The sequence below is a fragment of the Anomaloglossus baeobatrachus genome, unplaced genomic scaffold (assembly GCF_048569485.1).
Source record: "Anomaloglossus baeobatrachus isolate aAnoBae1 unplaced genomic scaffold, aAnoBae1.hap1 Scaffold_160, whole genome shotgun sequence".
NCBI lineage: Eukaryota > Metazoa > Chordata > Amphibia > Anura > Aromobatidae > Anomaloglossus > Anomaloglossus baeobatrachus.
Window position 1 is genome coordinate 449,816 of NW_027441930.1, and position 15,483 is coordinate 465,298.

General features: G+C 55.9%; 1 protein-coding gene across 1 annotated transcript in view; it reads right to left on the minus strand.

Moving 5' to 3' along the window:
- Positions 1 to 15,483, minus strand: part of LOC142260680 (exocyst complex component 6B-like) — a 296,256-nt gene that overhangs the window by 254,254 nt on the left and 26,519 nt on the right. The window contains 1 exon segment of the mRNA XM_075332046.1: positions 549 to 714. Coding sequence (XP_075188161.1) covers positions 549 to 714 — 166 coding nt within the window.

The window sequence follows — 15,483 nt, forward strand, 5'->3', positions numbered from 1 at the left end:
CGAGATAAAAGCTGTACATAGCGGCATAGCCCGAGACCTGGTCACATGTCCAGTCTTCGTTGTCTGGACACCGCGGTATAGCACTAGTACAAAATATGTCAAGACCCGAAAACCTGTCACAGAATTATCTATAAAAAAATCTGCCCTGTCTGAAAGCGACACACTGCTGACACCCGCTTCAAGAAAACCTATATAAATATCCAGAGCAGATAAAAGGGTCTGATAAAGAGTAAAAGATGCAGCATGTGAGGGCAGCCATGCTCTACTCTGCCCTCTATGGGTCTCTTCATGTACCAGCATCTACAGGATTTTCTGACTGCTCCGAGGTGTAACATCTCCCGGCCCCCGCGCGCTCCGGGGCGCACCACTGACCGGCCCCCGTGCGCTCCGGGGCGCACCACTGACCGGCCCCCGCGCGCTCCGGGGCGCACCACTGACCGCCCCCCGCGCGCTCAGGGGCGCACCACTGACCGCCCCCCGCGCGCTCAGGGGCGCACCACTGACCGCCCCCCGCGCGCTCAGGGGCACACCATCGCCCGCACACTCACCTTCAGTTTTTCCGCCTCCCCGCGCACTTTCAACAGCTCAGTGATGGAATCGACGAATCCCTGATAATGGAAGTTACACATCTTCTCGATCTCGCGGTCGTGGTTCCGGATCCGCACCTCCAGCTTCTCCATAAAGTGACTGTGCTCCTCTCCATCGTATACAGACCTACAAGGAGAAAAGCAGCGATAGCGGTCACTACTGAGACCCGCACATCCAAATTCCCATCAGTCAGATCCGGGCGTCTGATCAGTGCAGCCCAGAGGCAGCAGAATGCTGAGCGCAGCTCTGGCTGTGGCTGGTCGCTGCCTGCCCATCTCCAGAACACTGGGACTTTTTTTTTTAATGACAACTTTATACATTTTCTTAACCCAACAAAAAATCAACAAAGCAAAAATGATGCAAAATCTCTGACAGAAGCGCGCACATTTCTTGCACTGCCCACGCCCGTCTCACGTCGTCTCTGCACACGGAAAGGTGCAGGCTTACACCATGCCACGTGGGCGCCACCTACGGGCAGACACCAGACACCACAGCATCTCCCGATTCTGTAGAGGATGAATCTATGGATGTGCAGTGTTTACATTCACCGAAAGCAAAGAGAGGTCTTACAAGATGGAAACCGAAGAGCCAGAAGCGCTAAAAGCCCCCCCAATCACTGCTCCCCGGAAACCTTCTACTGTACATTTCCCTCCCCACCATGCCCACATAGGTTGTTACAATGTATCAGCAGAGCCATCACCTCCCCCGAGCATCTACTACATAAAGGACCCGCACCTCCCCCGAGCATCTACTACATAAAGGACCCGCACCTCCCCCGAGCATCTACTACATCCAGGACCCGCACCTCCCCCGAGCATCTACTACATCCAGGACCCGCACCTCTCCCGAGCATCTACTACATAAAGGCCCCGCACCTCCCCCGAGCGTCTACTACATCCAGGACCCGCACCTCCCCCGAGCATCTACTACATAAAGGACCCGCACCTCCCCCGAGCATCTACTACATCCAGGACCCGCACCTCCCCCGAGCATCTACTACATCCAGGACCCGCACCTCTCCCGAGCATCTACTACATAAAGGACCCGCACCTCCCCCGAGCATCTACTACATAAAGGACCCGCACCTCCCCCGAGCATCTACTACATAAAGGACCCGCACCTCCCCCGAGCATCTACTACATAAAGGACCCGCACCTCCCCCGAGCATCTACTACATCCAGGACCCGCACCTCCCCCGAGCATCTACTACATCCAGGACCCGCACCTCCCCCGAGCATCTACTACATCCAGGACCCGCACCTCCCCCGAGCCTCTACTACATAAAGGACCCGCACCTCCCCCGAGCATCTACTACATCCAGGACCCGCACCTCCCCCGAGCATCTACTGCATAAAGGACCCACACCTCCCCCGAGCATCTACTACATCCAGGACCCGCACCTCCCCCGAGCATCTACTAAATAAAGGACCCGCACCTCCCCCGAGCATCTACTGCATAAAGGACCCGCACCTTCCCCGAGCATCTACTGCATAAAGGACCCGCACCTCCCCCGAGCATCTACTACATAAAGGACCCGCAACTCCCCCGAGCATCTACTACATAAAGGACCCGCACCTCCCCCGAGCATCTACTACATAAAGGACCCACACCTCCCCCGAGCATCTACTACATCCAGGACCCGCACCTCCCCCGAGCATCTACTACATCCAGGACCCGCACCTCCCCCGAGCATCTACTACATAAAGGACCCACACCTCCCCCGAGCATCTACTACATAAAAGGACCCGCACCTCCCCCGAGCATCTACTACATCCAGGACCCGCACCTCCCCCGAGCATCTACTACATAAAGGACCCGCACCTCCCCCGAGCATCTACTACATCCAGGACCCACACCTCCCCCGAGCATCTACTACATCCAGGACCCGCACCACCCCCGAGCGTCTACTACATAAAGGACCCGCACCTGCCCCGAGCATCTACTACATAAAGGACCCGCACCTCCCCCGAGCATCTACTACATCCAGGACCCGCGCCTCCCCCGAGCGTCTACTACATAAAGGACCCGCGCCTCCCCCGAGCATCTACTACATCCAGGACCCGCACCTCCCCCGAGCATCTACTACATAAAGGACCCGCACCTCCCCCGAGCATCTACTACATAAAGAACCCACACCTCCCCCGAGCATCTACTACATAAAGAACCCACACCTCCCCCGAGCATCTACTACATCCAGGACCCGCACCTCCCCCGAGCGTCTACTACATAAAGAACCCACACCTCCCCCGAGCATCTACTACATAAAGAACCCACACCTCCCCCGAGCATCTACTACATCCAGGACCCGCACCTCCCCCGAGCATCTACTACATAAAGGACCCGCACCTCCCCCGAGCATCTACTACATAAAAGGACCCGCACCTCCCCCAAGCATCTACTACATCCAGGACCCGCACCTCCCCCGAGCATCTACTACATAAAGGACCCGCACCTCCCCCGAGCATCTACTACATAAAGGGCCCGCACCTCCCCCGAGCATCTACTACATAAAGGGCCCGCACCTCCCCCGAGCATCTACTACATAAAGGACCCGCACCTCCCCCGAGCATCTACTACATAAAGGGCCCGCACCTCCCCCGAGCATCTACTACATAAAGGACCCGCACCTCCCCCGAGCATCTACTACATTCAGGACCCGCACCTCCCCCGAGCATCTACTACATTCAGGACCCGCACCTCCCCCGAGCATCTACTACATCCAGGACCCGCACCTCCCCCGAGCATCTACTACATCCAGGACCCGCACCTCCCCCGAGCATCTACTACATAAAAGGACCCGCACCTCCCCCGAGCATCTACTACATAAAGGCCCCGCACCTCCCCCGAGCATCTACTACATAAAGGCCCCGCACCTCCCTCGAGCGTCTACTACATAAAGGACCCGCACCTGCCCCGAGCATCTACTACATAAAGGACCCGGACCTGCCCCGAGCATCTACTACATCCAGGACCCGCACCTCCCCCGAGCGTCTACTACATAAAGGACCCGGACCTGCCCTGAGCATCTACTACATAAAGGACCCGCACCTCCCCCGAGCATCTACTACATCCAGGACCCGCACCTCCCCCGAGCATCTACTACATAAAAGGACCCGCACCTCCCCCAAGCGTCTACTACATAAAGGACCCGGACCTCCCCCGAGCGTCTACTACATAAAGGACCCGCACCTCCCCCAAGCGTCTACTACATAAAGAACACGCACCTCCCCCGAGCGTCTACTACATCCAGGACCCGCACCTCCCCCGAGCGTCTACTACATAAAGGCCCCGCACCTCCCCCGAGCGTCTACTACATCCAGGACCCCCACCTCCCCCGAGCGTCTACTACATCCAGGACCCGCACCTCCCCCGAGCGTCTACTACATAAAGGACCCGCACCTCCCCCGAGCATCTACTACATAAAGGCCCCGCAACTCCCCCGAGCGTCTACTACATAAAGGACCCGCACCTCCCCCGAGCATCTACTACATAAAGGCCCCGCACCTCCCCCGAGCGTCTACTACATAAAGGACCCGCACCTGCCCCGAGCATCTACTACATAAAGGACCCGCACCTCCCCCGAGCATCTACTACATCCAGGACCCGCGCCTCCCCCGAGCGTCTACTACATAAAGGACCCGGACCTGCCCTGAGCATCTACTACATAAAGGACCCGTATCTCCCCCGAGCGTCTACTACATAAAGGACCCGCACCTCCCCCGAGCATCTACTACATAAAGGACCCGCACCTCCCCCGAGCATCTACTACATCCAGGACCCGCACCTCCCCCGAGCCTCTACTACATGAAGGACCCGCACCTCCCCCGAGCCTCTACTACATGAAGGACCCGCGCCTCCCCCGATCGTCTACTACATCCAGGACCTGCACCTCCCCCGAGCATCTACTACATCCAGGACCCGCACCTCCCCCGAGCATCTACTACATCCAGGACCCGCACCTCCCCCGAGCATCTACTACATCCAGGACCCGCACCTCCCCCGAGCATCTACTACATCCAGGACCTGCACCTCCCCCGAGCATCTACTACATAAAAGGACCCGCACCACCCCCGAGCATCTACTACATAAAGGCCCCGCACCTCCCCCGAGCATTCACTACATAAAGGCCCCGCACCTCCCTCGAGCGTCTACTACATAAAGGACCCGCACCTCCCCCGAGCATCTACTACATCTAGGACCCGCGCCTCCCCCGAGAGTCTACTACATAAAGGACCCGCACCTGCCCCGAGCATCTACTACATAAAGGACCCGCACCTCCCCCGAGCATCTACTACATCCAGGACCCGCACCTCCCCCGAGCATCTACTACATAAAGGACCCGCGCCTCCCCCGAGCGTCTACTACATCCAGGACCCGCACCTCCCCCGAGCATCTACTACATAAAGGACCCGCACCTCCCCCAAGCGTCTATTACATAAAGGACCCGGACCTCCCCCGAGCGTCTACTACATAAAGAACACGCACCTCCCCCGAGCGTCTACTACATAAAGGACCCGCACCTCCCCCGAGCGTCTACTACATAAAGGCCCCGCACCTCCCCCGAGCGTCTACTACATCCAGGACCCGCACCTCCCCGAGCGTCTACTACATCCAGGACCCGCACCTCCCCGAGCATCTACTACATAAAGGACCCGCACCTCCCCCGAGCATCTACTACATAAAGGCCCCGCACCTCCCCCGACCATCTACTACATAAAGGCCCCGCACCTCCCCCGAGCATCTACTACATAAAGGCCCCGCACCTCCCCCGAGCATCTACTACATAAAGGCCCCGCATCTCCCCCGAGCATCTACTACATAAAGGACCCGCACCTCCCCCGAGTGTCTACTACATAAAGGCCCCGCACCTCCCCCGAGCGACTACTACATCCAGGACCCGCACCTCCCCCGAGCATCTACTACATAAAGACCAGCGCCTCCCCCGAGCATCTACTACATCCAGGACCCACACCTCCCCCGAGCATCTACTACATCCAGGACCTGCACCTCCCCCGAGCATCTACTACATCCAGGACCTGCACCTCCCCCGAGCATCTACTACATCCAGGACCCGCACCTCCCCCGAGCATCTACTAACTCCAGGACCCGCACCTCCCCCGAGCATCTACTACATCCAGGACACGCACCTCCCCCGAGCATCTACTACATCCAGGACCCGCACCTTCCCCGAGCATCTACTACATCAAGAACCCGCGCCTCCCCGAAGCGTCTACTACATCCAGGACCCGCACCTTCCCCGAGCGTCTACTACATCCAGGACCCGCACCTCCCTAGAGCATCTACTACATCTAGGACCCGCACCTCCCCCGAGCATCTACTACATCCAGGACCCGCACCTCCCCCGAGCGTCTACTACATCCAGGACCCGCTCCTTCCCCGAGCGTCTACTACATCCAGGACCCGCACCTTCCCCGAGTGTCTACTACATCCAGGCCCCGAACCTCCCCCAAGCATCTACTACATCCAGGACCCGCACCTTCCCCGAGCGTCTACTACATCCAGGACCCGCACCTCCCCCGAGCATCTACTACATAAAGGACCCGCACCTCCTCGAGCGTCTACTACATCCAGGACCCGCACCTCCCCCGAGCATCTACTACATTCAGGACCCGCACCTTCCCCGAGCGTCTATTACATCCAGGACCCGCACCTCCTCGAGCGTCTACTACATCCAGGACCCGCACCTCCTCGAGCGTCTACTACATCCAGGACCCGCACCTCCCCCGAGCGTCTACTACATCCAGGACCCGCACCTCCCCCGAGCGTCTACTACATCCAGGACCCGCGCCTCCCCCGAGCGTCTACTACATTCAGGACCCGCACCTTCCCCGAGCGTCTACTACATAAAGGACCCGCACCTCCTCGAGCGTCTACTACATCCAGGACCCGCACCTCCCCCGAGCGTCTACAACATCCAGGACCCGCACCTCCCCCGGGCATCTACTACATAAAGGACCCGCACCTCCTCGAGCGTCTACTACATCCAGGACCCGCACCTCCCCCGAGCATCTACTACATTCAGGACCCGCACCTTCCCCGAGCGTCTATTACATCCAGGACCCGTACCTTCCCCGAGTGTCTACTACATCCAGGCCCCGCACCTCCCCCGAGCATCTACTACATCCAGGACCCGAACCTCTCCCGAGCATCTACTACAGTCAGGGCCAGAAATATTTGGACAGTGACACAAGTTTTGTTATTTTAGCTGTTTACAAAAACATGTTCAGTAATACAATTCTATATATAATATGGGCTGAAAGTGCACACTCCCAGCTGCAATATGAGAGTTTTCACATCCAAAGCGGAGAAAGGGTTTAGGAATCATAGCTCTGTAATGCATAGCCTCCTCTTTTTCAAGGGACCAAAAGTAATTGGACAAGGGACTCTAAGGGCTGCAATTAACTCTGAAGGCGTCTCCCTCGTTAACCTGTAATCAATGAAGTAGTTAAAAGGTCTGGGGTTGATTACAGGTGTGTGGTTTTGCATTTGGAAGTTGTTGCTGTGACCAGACAACATGCGGTCTAAGGAACTCTCAATTGAGGTGAAGCAGAACATCCTGAGGCTGAAAAAAAAGAAAAAATCCATCAGAGAGACAGCAGACATGCTTGGAGTAGCAAAATCAACAGTCGGGTACATTCTGAGAAAAAAGGAATTGACTGGTGAGCTTGGGAACTCAAAAAGGCCTGGGCGTCCACGGATGACAACAGTGGTGGATGATCGCCGCATACTTTCTTTGGTGAAGAAGAACCCGTTCACAACATCAACTGAAGTCCAGAACACTCTCAGTGAAGTAGGTGTATCTGTCTCTAAGTCAACAGTAAAGAAAAGACTCCATGAAAGTAAATACAAAGGGTTCACATCTAGATGCAAACCATTCATCAATTCCAAAAATAGACAGGCCAGAGTTACATTTGCTGAAAAACACCTCATGAAGCCAGCTCAGTTCTGGAAAAGTATTCTATGGACAGATGAGACAAAGATCAACCTGTACCAGAATGATGGGAAGAAAAAAGTTTGGAGAAGAAAGGGAACGGCACATGATCCAAGGCACACCACATCCTCTGTAAAACATGGTGGAGGCAACGTGATGGCATGGGCATGCATGGCTTTCAATGGCACTGGGTCACTTGTGTTTATTGATGACATAACAGCAGACAAGAGTAGCCGGATGAATTCTGAAGTGTACCGGGATATACTTTCAGCCCAGATTCAGCCAAATGCCGCAAAGTTGATCGGACGGCGCTTCATAGTACAGATGGACAATGACCCCAAGCATACAGCCAAAGCTACCCAGGAGTTCATGAGTGCAAAAAAGTGGAACATTCTGCAATGGCCAAGTCAATCACCAGATCTTAACCCAATTGAGCATGCATTTCACTTGCTCAAATCCAGACTTAAGACGGAAAGACCCACAAACAAGCAAGACCTGAAGGCTGCGGCTGTAAAGGCCTGGCAAAGCATTAAGAAGGAGGAAACCCAGCGTTTGGTGATGTCCATGGGTTCCAGACTTAAGGCAGTGATTGCCTCCAAAGGATTCGCAACAAAATATTGAAAATAAAAATATTTTGTTTGGGTTTGGTTTATTTGTCCAATTACTTTTGACCTCCTAAAATGTGGAGTGTTTGTAAAGAAATGTGACAATTCCTACAATTTCTATCAGAGATTTTTGTTCAAACCTTTAAATTAAACGTTACAATCTGCACTTGAATTCTGTTGTAGAGGTTTCATTTCAAATCCAATGTGGTGGCATGCAGAGCCCAACTCGCCAAAATTGTGTCACTGTCCAAATATTTCTGGACATAACTGTACATCCAGGCCCCGCACCTCTCCCGTGCATCTACTACATCCAGGACCCGCACCTCTCCCGAGTAACTACTACATCCAGGACCCGCACCTCCCCCGAGCATCTACTACATCCAGGACCCGCACCTTCCCCGAGCATCTACTACATCCAGGACCCGCACCTCCCCCGAGCGTCTACTACATAAAGAACCCACACCTCCCCCGAGCATCTACTACATCCAGGACCCGCACCTCCCCCGAGCATCTACTACATCCAGGACCCGCACCTCCCCCGAGCATCTACTACATAAAGGACCCGCACCTCCCCCGAGCATCTACTACATAAAAGGACCCGCACCTCCCCCGAGCATCTACTACATCCAGGACCCGCACCTCTCCCGAGCATCTACTACATAAAGGACCCGCACCTCCCCCGAGCATCTACTACATAAAGGGCCCGCACCTCCCCCGAGCATCTACTACATAAAGGGCCCGCACCTCCCCCGAGCATCTACTACATAAAGGACCCGCACCTCCCCCGAGCATCTACTACATAAAGGCCCCGCACCTCCCCCGAGCATCTACTACATAAAGGACCCGCACCTCCCCCGAGCATCTACTACATTCAGGACCCGCACCTCCCCCGAGCATCTACTACATCCAGGACCCGCACCTCCCCCGAGCATCTACTACATCCAGGACCCGCACCTCCCCCGAGCATCTACTACATAAAAGGACCCGCACCTCCCCCGAGCATCTACTACATAAAGGCCCCGCACCTCCCCCGAGCATCTACTACATAAAGGCCCCGCACCTCCCTCGAGCGTCTACTACATAAAGGACCCGCACCTGCCCCGAGCATCTACTACATAAAGGACCCGGACCTGCCCCGAGCATCTACTACATCCAGGACCCGCACCTCCCCCGAGCGTCTACTACATAAAGGACCCGGACCTGCCCTGAGCATCTACTACATAAAGGACCCGCACCTCCCCCGAGCATCTACTACATCCAGGACCCGCACCTCCCCCGAGCATCTACTACATAAAAGGACCCGCACCTCCCCCAAGCGTCTACTACATAAAGGACCCGGACCTCCCCCGAGCGTCTACTACATAAAGGACCCGCACCTCCCCCGAGCGTCTACTACATAAAGAACACGCACCTCCCCCGAGCGTCTACTACATCCAGGACCCGCACCTCCCCCGAGCGTCTACTACATAAAGGCCCCGCACCTCCCCCGAGCGTCTACTACATCCAGGACCCGCGCCTCCCCCGAGCATCTACTACATCCAGGACCCGCGCCTCCCCCGAGCGTCTACTACATAAAGGACCCGGACCTGCCCTGAGCATCTACTACATAAAGGACCCGTATCTCCCCCGAGCGTCTACTACATAAAGGACCCGCACCTCCCCCGAGCATCTACTACATAAAGGACCCGCACCTCCCCCGAGCATCTACTACATAAAGGACCCGCACCTCCCCCGAGCATCTACTACATCCAGGACCCGCACCTCCCCCGAGCCTCTACTACATGAAGGACCCGCGCCTCCCCCGATCGTCTACTACATCCAGGACCCGCACCTCCCCCGAGCATCTACTACATCCAGGACCCGCACCTCCCCCGAGCATCTACTACATCCAGGACCCGCACCTCCCCCGAGCATCTACTACATCCAGGACCCGCACCTCCCCCGAGCATCTACTACATCCAGGACCTGCACCTCCCCCGAGCATCTACTACATAAAGGCCCCGCACCTCCCCCGAGCATTCACTACATAAAGGCCCCGCACCTCCCTCGAGCGTCTACTACATAAAGGACCCGCACCTCCCCCGAGCATCTACTACATCTAGGACCCGCGCCTCCCCCGAGAGTCTACTACATAAAGGACCCGCACCTGCCCCGAGCATCTACTACATAAAGGACCCGCACCTCCCCCGAGCATCTACTACATCCAGGACCCGCACCTCCCCCGAGCATCTACTACATAAAGGACCCGCGCCTCCCCCGAGCGTCTACTACATCCAGGACCCGCACCTCCCCCGAGCATCTACTACATAAAGGACCCGCACCTCCCCCAAGCGTCTATTACATAAAGAACACGCACCTCCCCCGAGCGTCTACTACATAAAGGACCCGCACCTCCCCCGAGCGTCTACTACATAAAGGCCCCGCACCTCCCCCGAGCGTCTACTACATCCAGGACCCGCACCCCCCCGAGCGTCTACTACATCCAGGACCCGCACCTCCCCGAGCGTCTACTACATCCAGGACCCGCACCTCCCCCGAGCGTCTACTACATAAAGGACCCGCACCTCCCCCGAGCATCTACTACATAAAGGCCCCGCACCTCCCCCGAGCATCTACTACATAAAGGCCCCGCACCTCCCCCGACCATCTACTACATAAAGGCCCCGCACCTCCCCCGAGCATCTACTACATAAAGGCCCCGCACCTCCCCCGAGCATCTACTACATAAAGGCCCCGCATCTCCCCCGAGCATCTACTACATAAAGGACCCGCACCTCCCCCGAGTGTCTACTACATAAAGGCCCCGCACCTCCCCCGAGCGACTACTACATCCAGGACCCGCACCTCCCCCGAGCATCTACTACATAAAGACCAGCGCCTCCCCCGAGCATCTACTACATCCAGGACCCACACCTCCCCCGAGCATCTACTACATCCAGGACCTGCACCTCCCCCGAGCATCTACTACATCCAGGACCTGCACCTCCCCCGAGCATCTACTACATCCAGGACCCGCACCTCCCCCGAGCATCTACTAACTCCAGGACCCGCACCTCCCCCGAGCATCTACTACATCCAGGACACGCACCTCCCCCGAGCATCTACTACATCCAGGACCCGCACCTTCCCCGAGCATCTACTACATCAAGAACCCGCGCCTCCCCGAAGCGTCTACTACATCCAGGACCCGCACCTTCCCCGAGCGTCTACTACATCCAGGACCCGCACCTCCCTAGAGCATCTACTACATCTAGGACCCGCACCTCCCCCGAGCATCTACTACATCCAGGACCCGCACCTCCCCCGAGCGTCTACTACATCCAGGACCCGCTCCTTCCCCGAGCGTCTACTACATCCAGGACCCGCACCTTCCCCGAGTGTCTACTACATCCAGGCCCCGAACCTCCCCCAAGCATCTACTACATCCAGGACCCGCACCTTCCCCGAGCGTCTACTACATCCAGGACCCGCACCTCCCCCGAGCATCTACTACATAAAGGACCCGCACCTCCTCGAGCGTCTACTACATCCAGGACCCGCACCTCCCCCGAGCATCTACTACATTCAGGACCCGCACCTTCCCCGAGCGTCTATTACATCCAGGACCCGCACCTCCTCGAGCGTCTACTACATCCAGGACCCGCACCTCCTCGAGCGTCTACTACATCCAGGACCCGCACCTCCCCCGAGCGTCTACTACATCCAGGACCCGCACCTCCCCCGAGCGTCTACTACATCCAGGACCCGCACCTCCCCCGAGCGTCTACTACATCCAGGACCCGCACCTCCCCCGAGCATCTACTACATAAAGGCCCCGCATCTCCCCCGAGCATCTACTACATAAAGGACCCGCACCTCCCCCGAGTGTCTACTACATAAAGGCCCCGCACCTCCCCCGAGCGACTACTACATCCAGGACCCGCACCTCCCCCGAGCATCTACTACATAAAGACCAGCGCCTCCCCTGAGCATCTACTACATCCAGGACCCACACCTCCCCCGAGCATCTACTACATCCAGGACCTGCACCTCCCCCGAGCATCTACTACATCCAGGACCTGCACCTCCCCCGAGCATCTACTACATCCAGGACCCGCACCTCCCCCGAGCATCTACTAACTCCAGGACCCGCACCTCCCCCGAGCATCTACTACATCCAGGACACGCACCTCCCCCGAGCATCTACTACATCCAGGACCCGCACCTTCCCCGAGCATCTACTACATCAAGAACCCGCGCCTCCCCGAAGCGTCTACTACATCCAGGACCCGCACCTTCCCCGAGCGTCTACTACATCCAGGACCCGCACCTCCCTAGAGCATCTACTACATCTAGGACCCGCACCTCCCCCGAGCATCTACTACATCCAGGACCCGCACCTCCCCCGAGCGTCTACTACATCCAGGACCCGCACCTTCCCCGAGTGTCTACTACATCCAGGCCCCGAACCTCCCCCAAGCATCTACTACATCCAGGACCCGCACCTTCCTCGAGCGTCTACTACATCCAGGACCCGCACCTCCCCCGAGCATCTACTACATTCAGGACCCGCACCTTCCCCGAGCGTCTATTACATCCAGGACCCGCACCTCCTCGAGCGTCTACTACATCCAGGACCCGCACCTCCTCGAGCGTCTACTACATCCAGGACCCGCACCTCCCCCGAGCGTCTACTACATCCAGGACCCGCACCTCCCCCGAGCGTCTACTACATCCAGGACCCGCGCCTCCCCCGAGCGTCTACTACATTCAGGACCCGCACCTTCCCCGAGCGTCTACTACATAAAGGACCCGCACCTCATCGAGCGTCTACTACATCCAGGACCCGCACCTCCCCCGAGCGTCTACAACATCCAGGACCCGCACCTCCCCCGGGCATCTACTACATAAAGGACCCGCACCTCCTCGAGCGTCTACTACATCCAGGACCCGCACCTCCCCCGAGCATCTACTACATTCAGGACCCGCACCTTCCCCGAGCGTCTATTACATCCAGGACCCGTACCTTCCCCGAGTGTCTACTACATCCAGGCCCCGCACCTCCCCCGAGCATCTACTACATCCAGGACCCGAACCTCTCCCGAGCATCTACTACAGTCAGGGCCAGAAATATTTGGACAGTGACACAAGTTTTGTTATTTTAGCTGTTTACAAAAACATGTTCAGTAATACAATTCTATATATAATATGGGCTGAAAGTGCACACTCCCAGCTGCAATATGAGAGTTTTCACATCCAAAGCGGAGAAAGGGTTTAGGAATCATAGCTCTGTAATGCATAGCCTCCTCTTTTTCAAGGGACCAAAAGTAATTGGACAAGGGACTCTAAGGGCTGCAATTAACTCTGAAGGCGTCTCCCTCGTTAACCTGTAATCAATGAAGTAGTTAAAAGGTCTGGGGTTGATTACAGGTGTGTGGTTTTGCATTTGGAAGTTGTTGCTGTGACCAGACAACATGCGGTCTAAGGAACTCTCAATTGAGGTGAAGCAGAACATCCTGAGGCTGAAAAAAAAAGAAAAAATCCATCAGAGAGACAGCAGACATGCTTGGAGTAGCAAAATCAACAGTCGGGTACATTCTGAGAAAAAAGGAATTGACTGGTGAGCTTGGGAACTCAAAAAGGCCTGGGCGTCCACGGATGACAACAGTGGTGGATGATCGCCGCATACTTTCTTTGGTGAAGAAGAACCCGTTCACAACATCAACTGAAGTCCAGAACACTCTCAGTGAAGTAGGTGTATCTGTCTCTAAGTCAACAGTAAAGAGAAGACTCCATGAAAGTAAATACAAAGGGTTCACATCTAGATGCAAACCATTCATCAATTCCAAAAATGGACAGGCCAGAGTTACATTTGCTGAAAAACACCTCATGAAGCCAGCTCAGTTCTGGAAAAGTATTCTATGGACAGATGAGACAAAGATCAACCTGTACCAGAATGATGGGAAGAAAAACGTTTGGAGAAGAAAGGGAACGGCACATGATCCAAGGCACACCACATCCTCTGTAAAACATGGTGGAGGCAACGTGATGGCATGGGCATGCATGGCTTTCAATGGCACTGGGTCACTTGTGTTTATTGATGACATAACAGCAGACAAGAGTAGCCGGATGAATTCTGAAGTGTACCGGGATATACTTTCAGCCCAGATTCAGCCAAATGCCGCAAAGTTGATCGGACGGCGCTTCATAGTACAGATGGACAATGACCCCAAGCATACAGCCAAAGCTACCCAGGAGTTCATGAGTGCAAAAAAGTGGAACATTCTGCAATGGCCAAGTCAATCACCAGATCTTAACCCAATTGAGCATGCATTTCACTTGCTCAAATCCAGACTTAAGACGGAAAGACCCACAAACAAGCAAGACCTGAAGGCTGCGGCTGTAAAGGCCTGGCAAAGCATTAAGAAGGAGGAAACCCAGCGTTTGGTGATGTCCATGGGTTCCAGACTTAAGGCAGTGATTGCCTCCAAAGGATTCGCAACAAAATATTGAAAATAAAAATATTTTGTTTGGGTTTGGTTTATTTGTCCAATTACTTTTGACCTCCTAAAATGTGGAGTGTTTGTAAAGAAATGTGACAATTCCTACAATTTCTATCAGAGATTTTTGTTCAAACCTTCAAATTAAACGTTACAATCTGCACTTGAATTCTGTTGTAGAGGTTTCATTTCAAATCCAATGTGGTGGCATGCAGAGCCCAACTCGCGAAAATTGTGTCACTGTCCAAATATTTCTGGACATAACTGTACATCCAGGCCCCGCACCTCTCCCGTGCATCTACTACATCCAGGACCCGCACCTCTCCCGAGTAACTACTACATCCAGGACCCGCACCTCCCCCGAGCATCTACTACATCCAGGACCCGCACTTTCCCCGAGCATCTACTACATCCAGGACCCGCACCTTCCCCGAAGCGTCTACTACATCCAGGACCCGCACCTTCCCTGAGCGTCTACTACATCCAGGACCCGCTCCTCCCCCGAGCATCTACTACATCCAGGACCCGCACCTCCCCCGAGCATCTACTACATCCAGGACCCGCACCTCCCCCGAGTGTCTACTACATCCAGGACCCGCTCCTTCCCCGAGCGTCTACTACATCCAGGACCCACACTTCCCCCGAGCATCTACTACATAAAGGACCCGCACCTCCCCCGAGCAGCTACTACATCAAGGACCCGCACCTTCCCCGAGCGTCTACTACATCCAGGACCCGCACCTCCCCCGAGCATCTACTGCATAAAGGACCCGCACCTCCCCCGAGCATCTACTGCATAAAGGACCCGCACCTTCCGAGCGTCTACTACATAAAGGACCCGCACCTCCCCGAGCGTCTA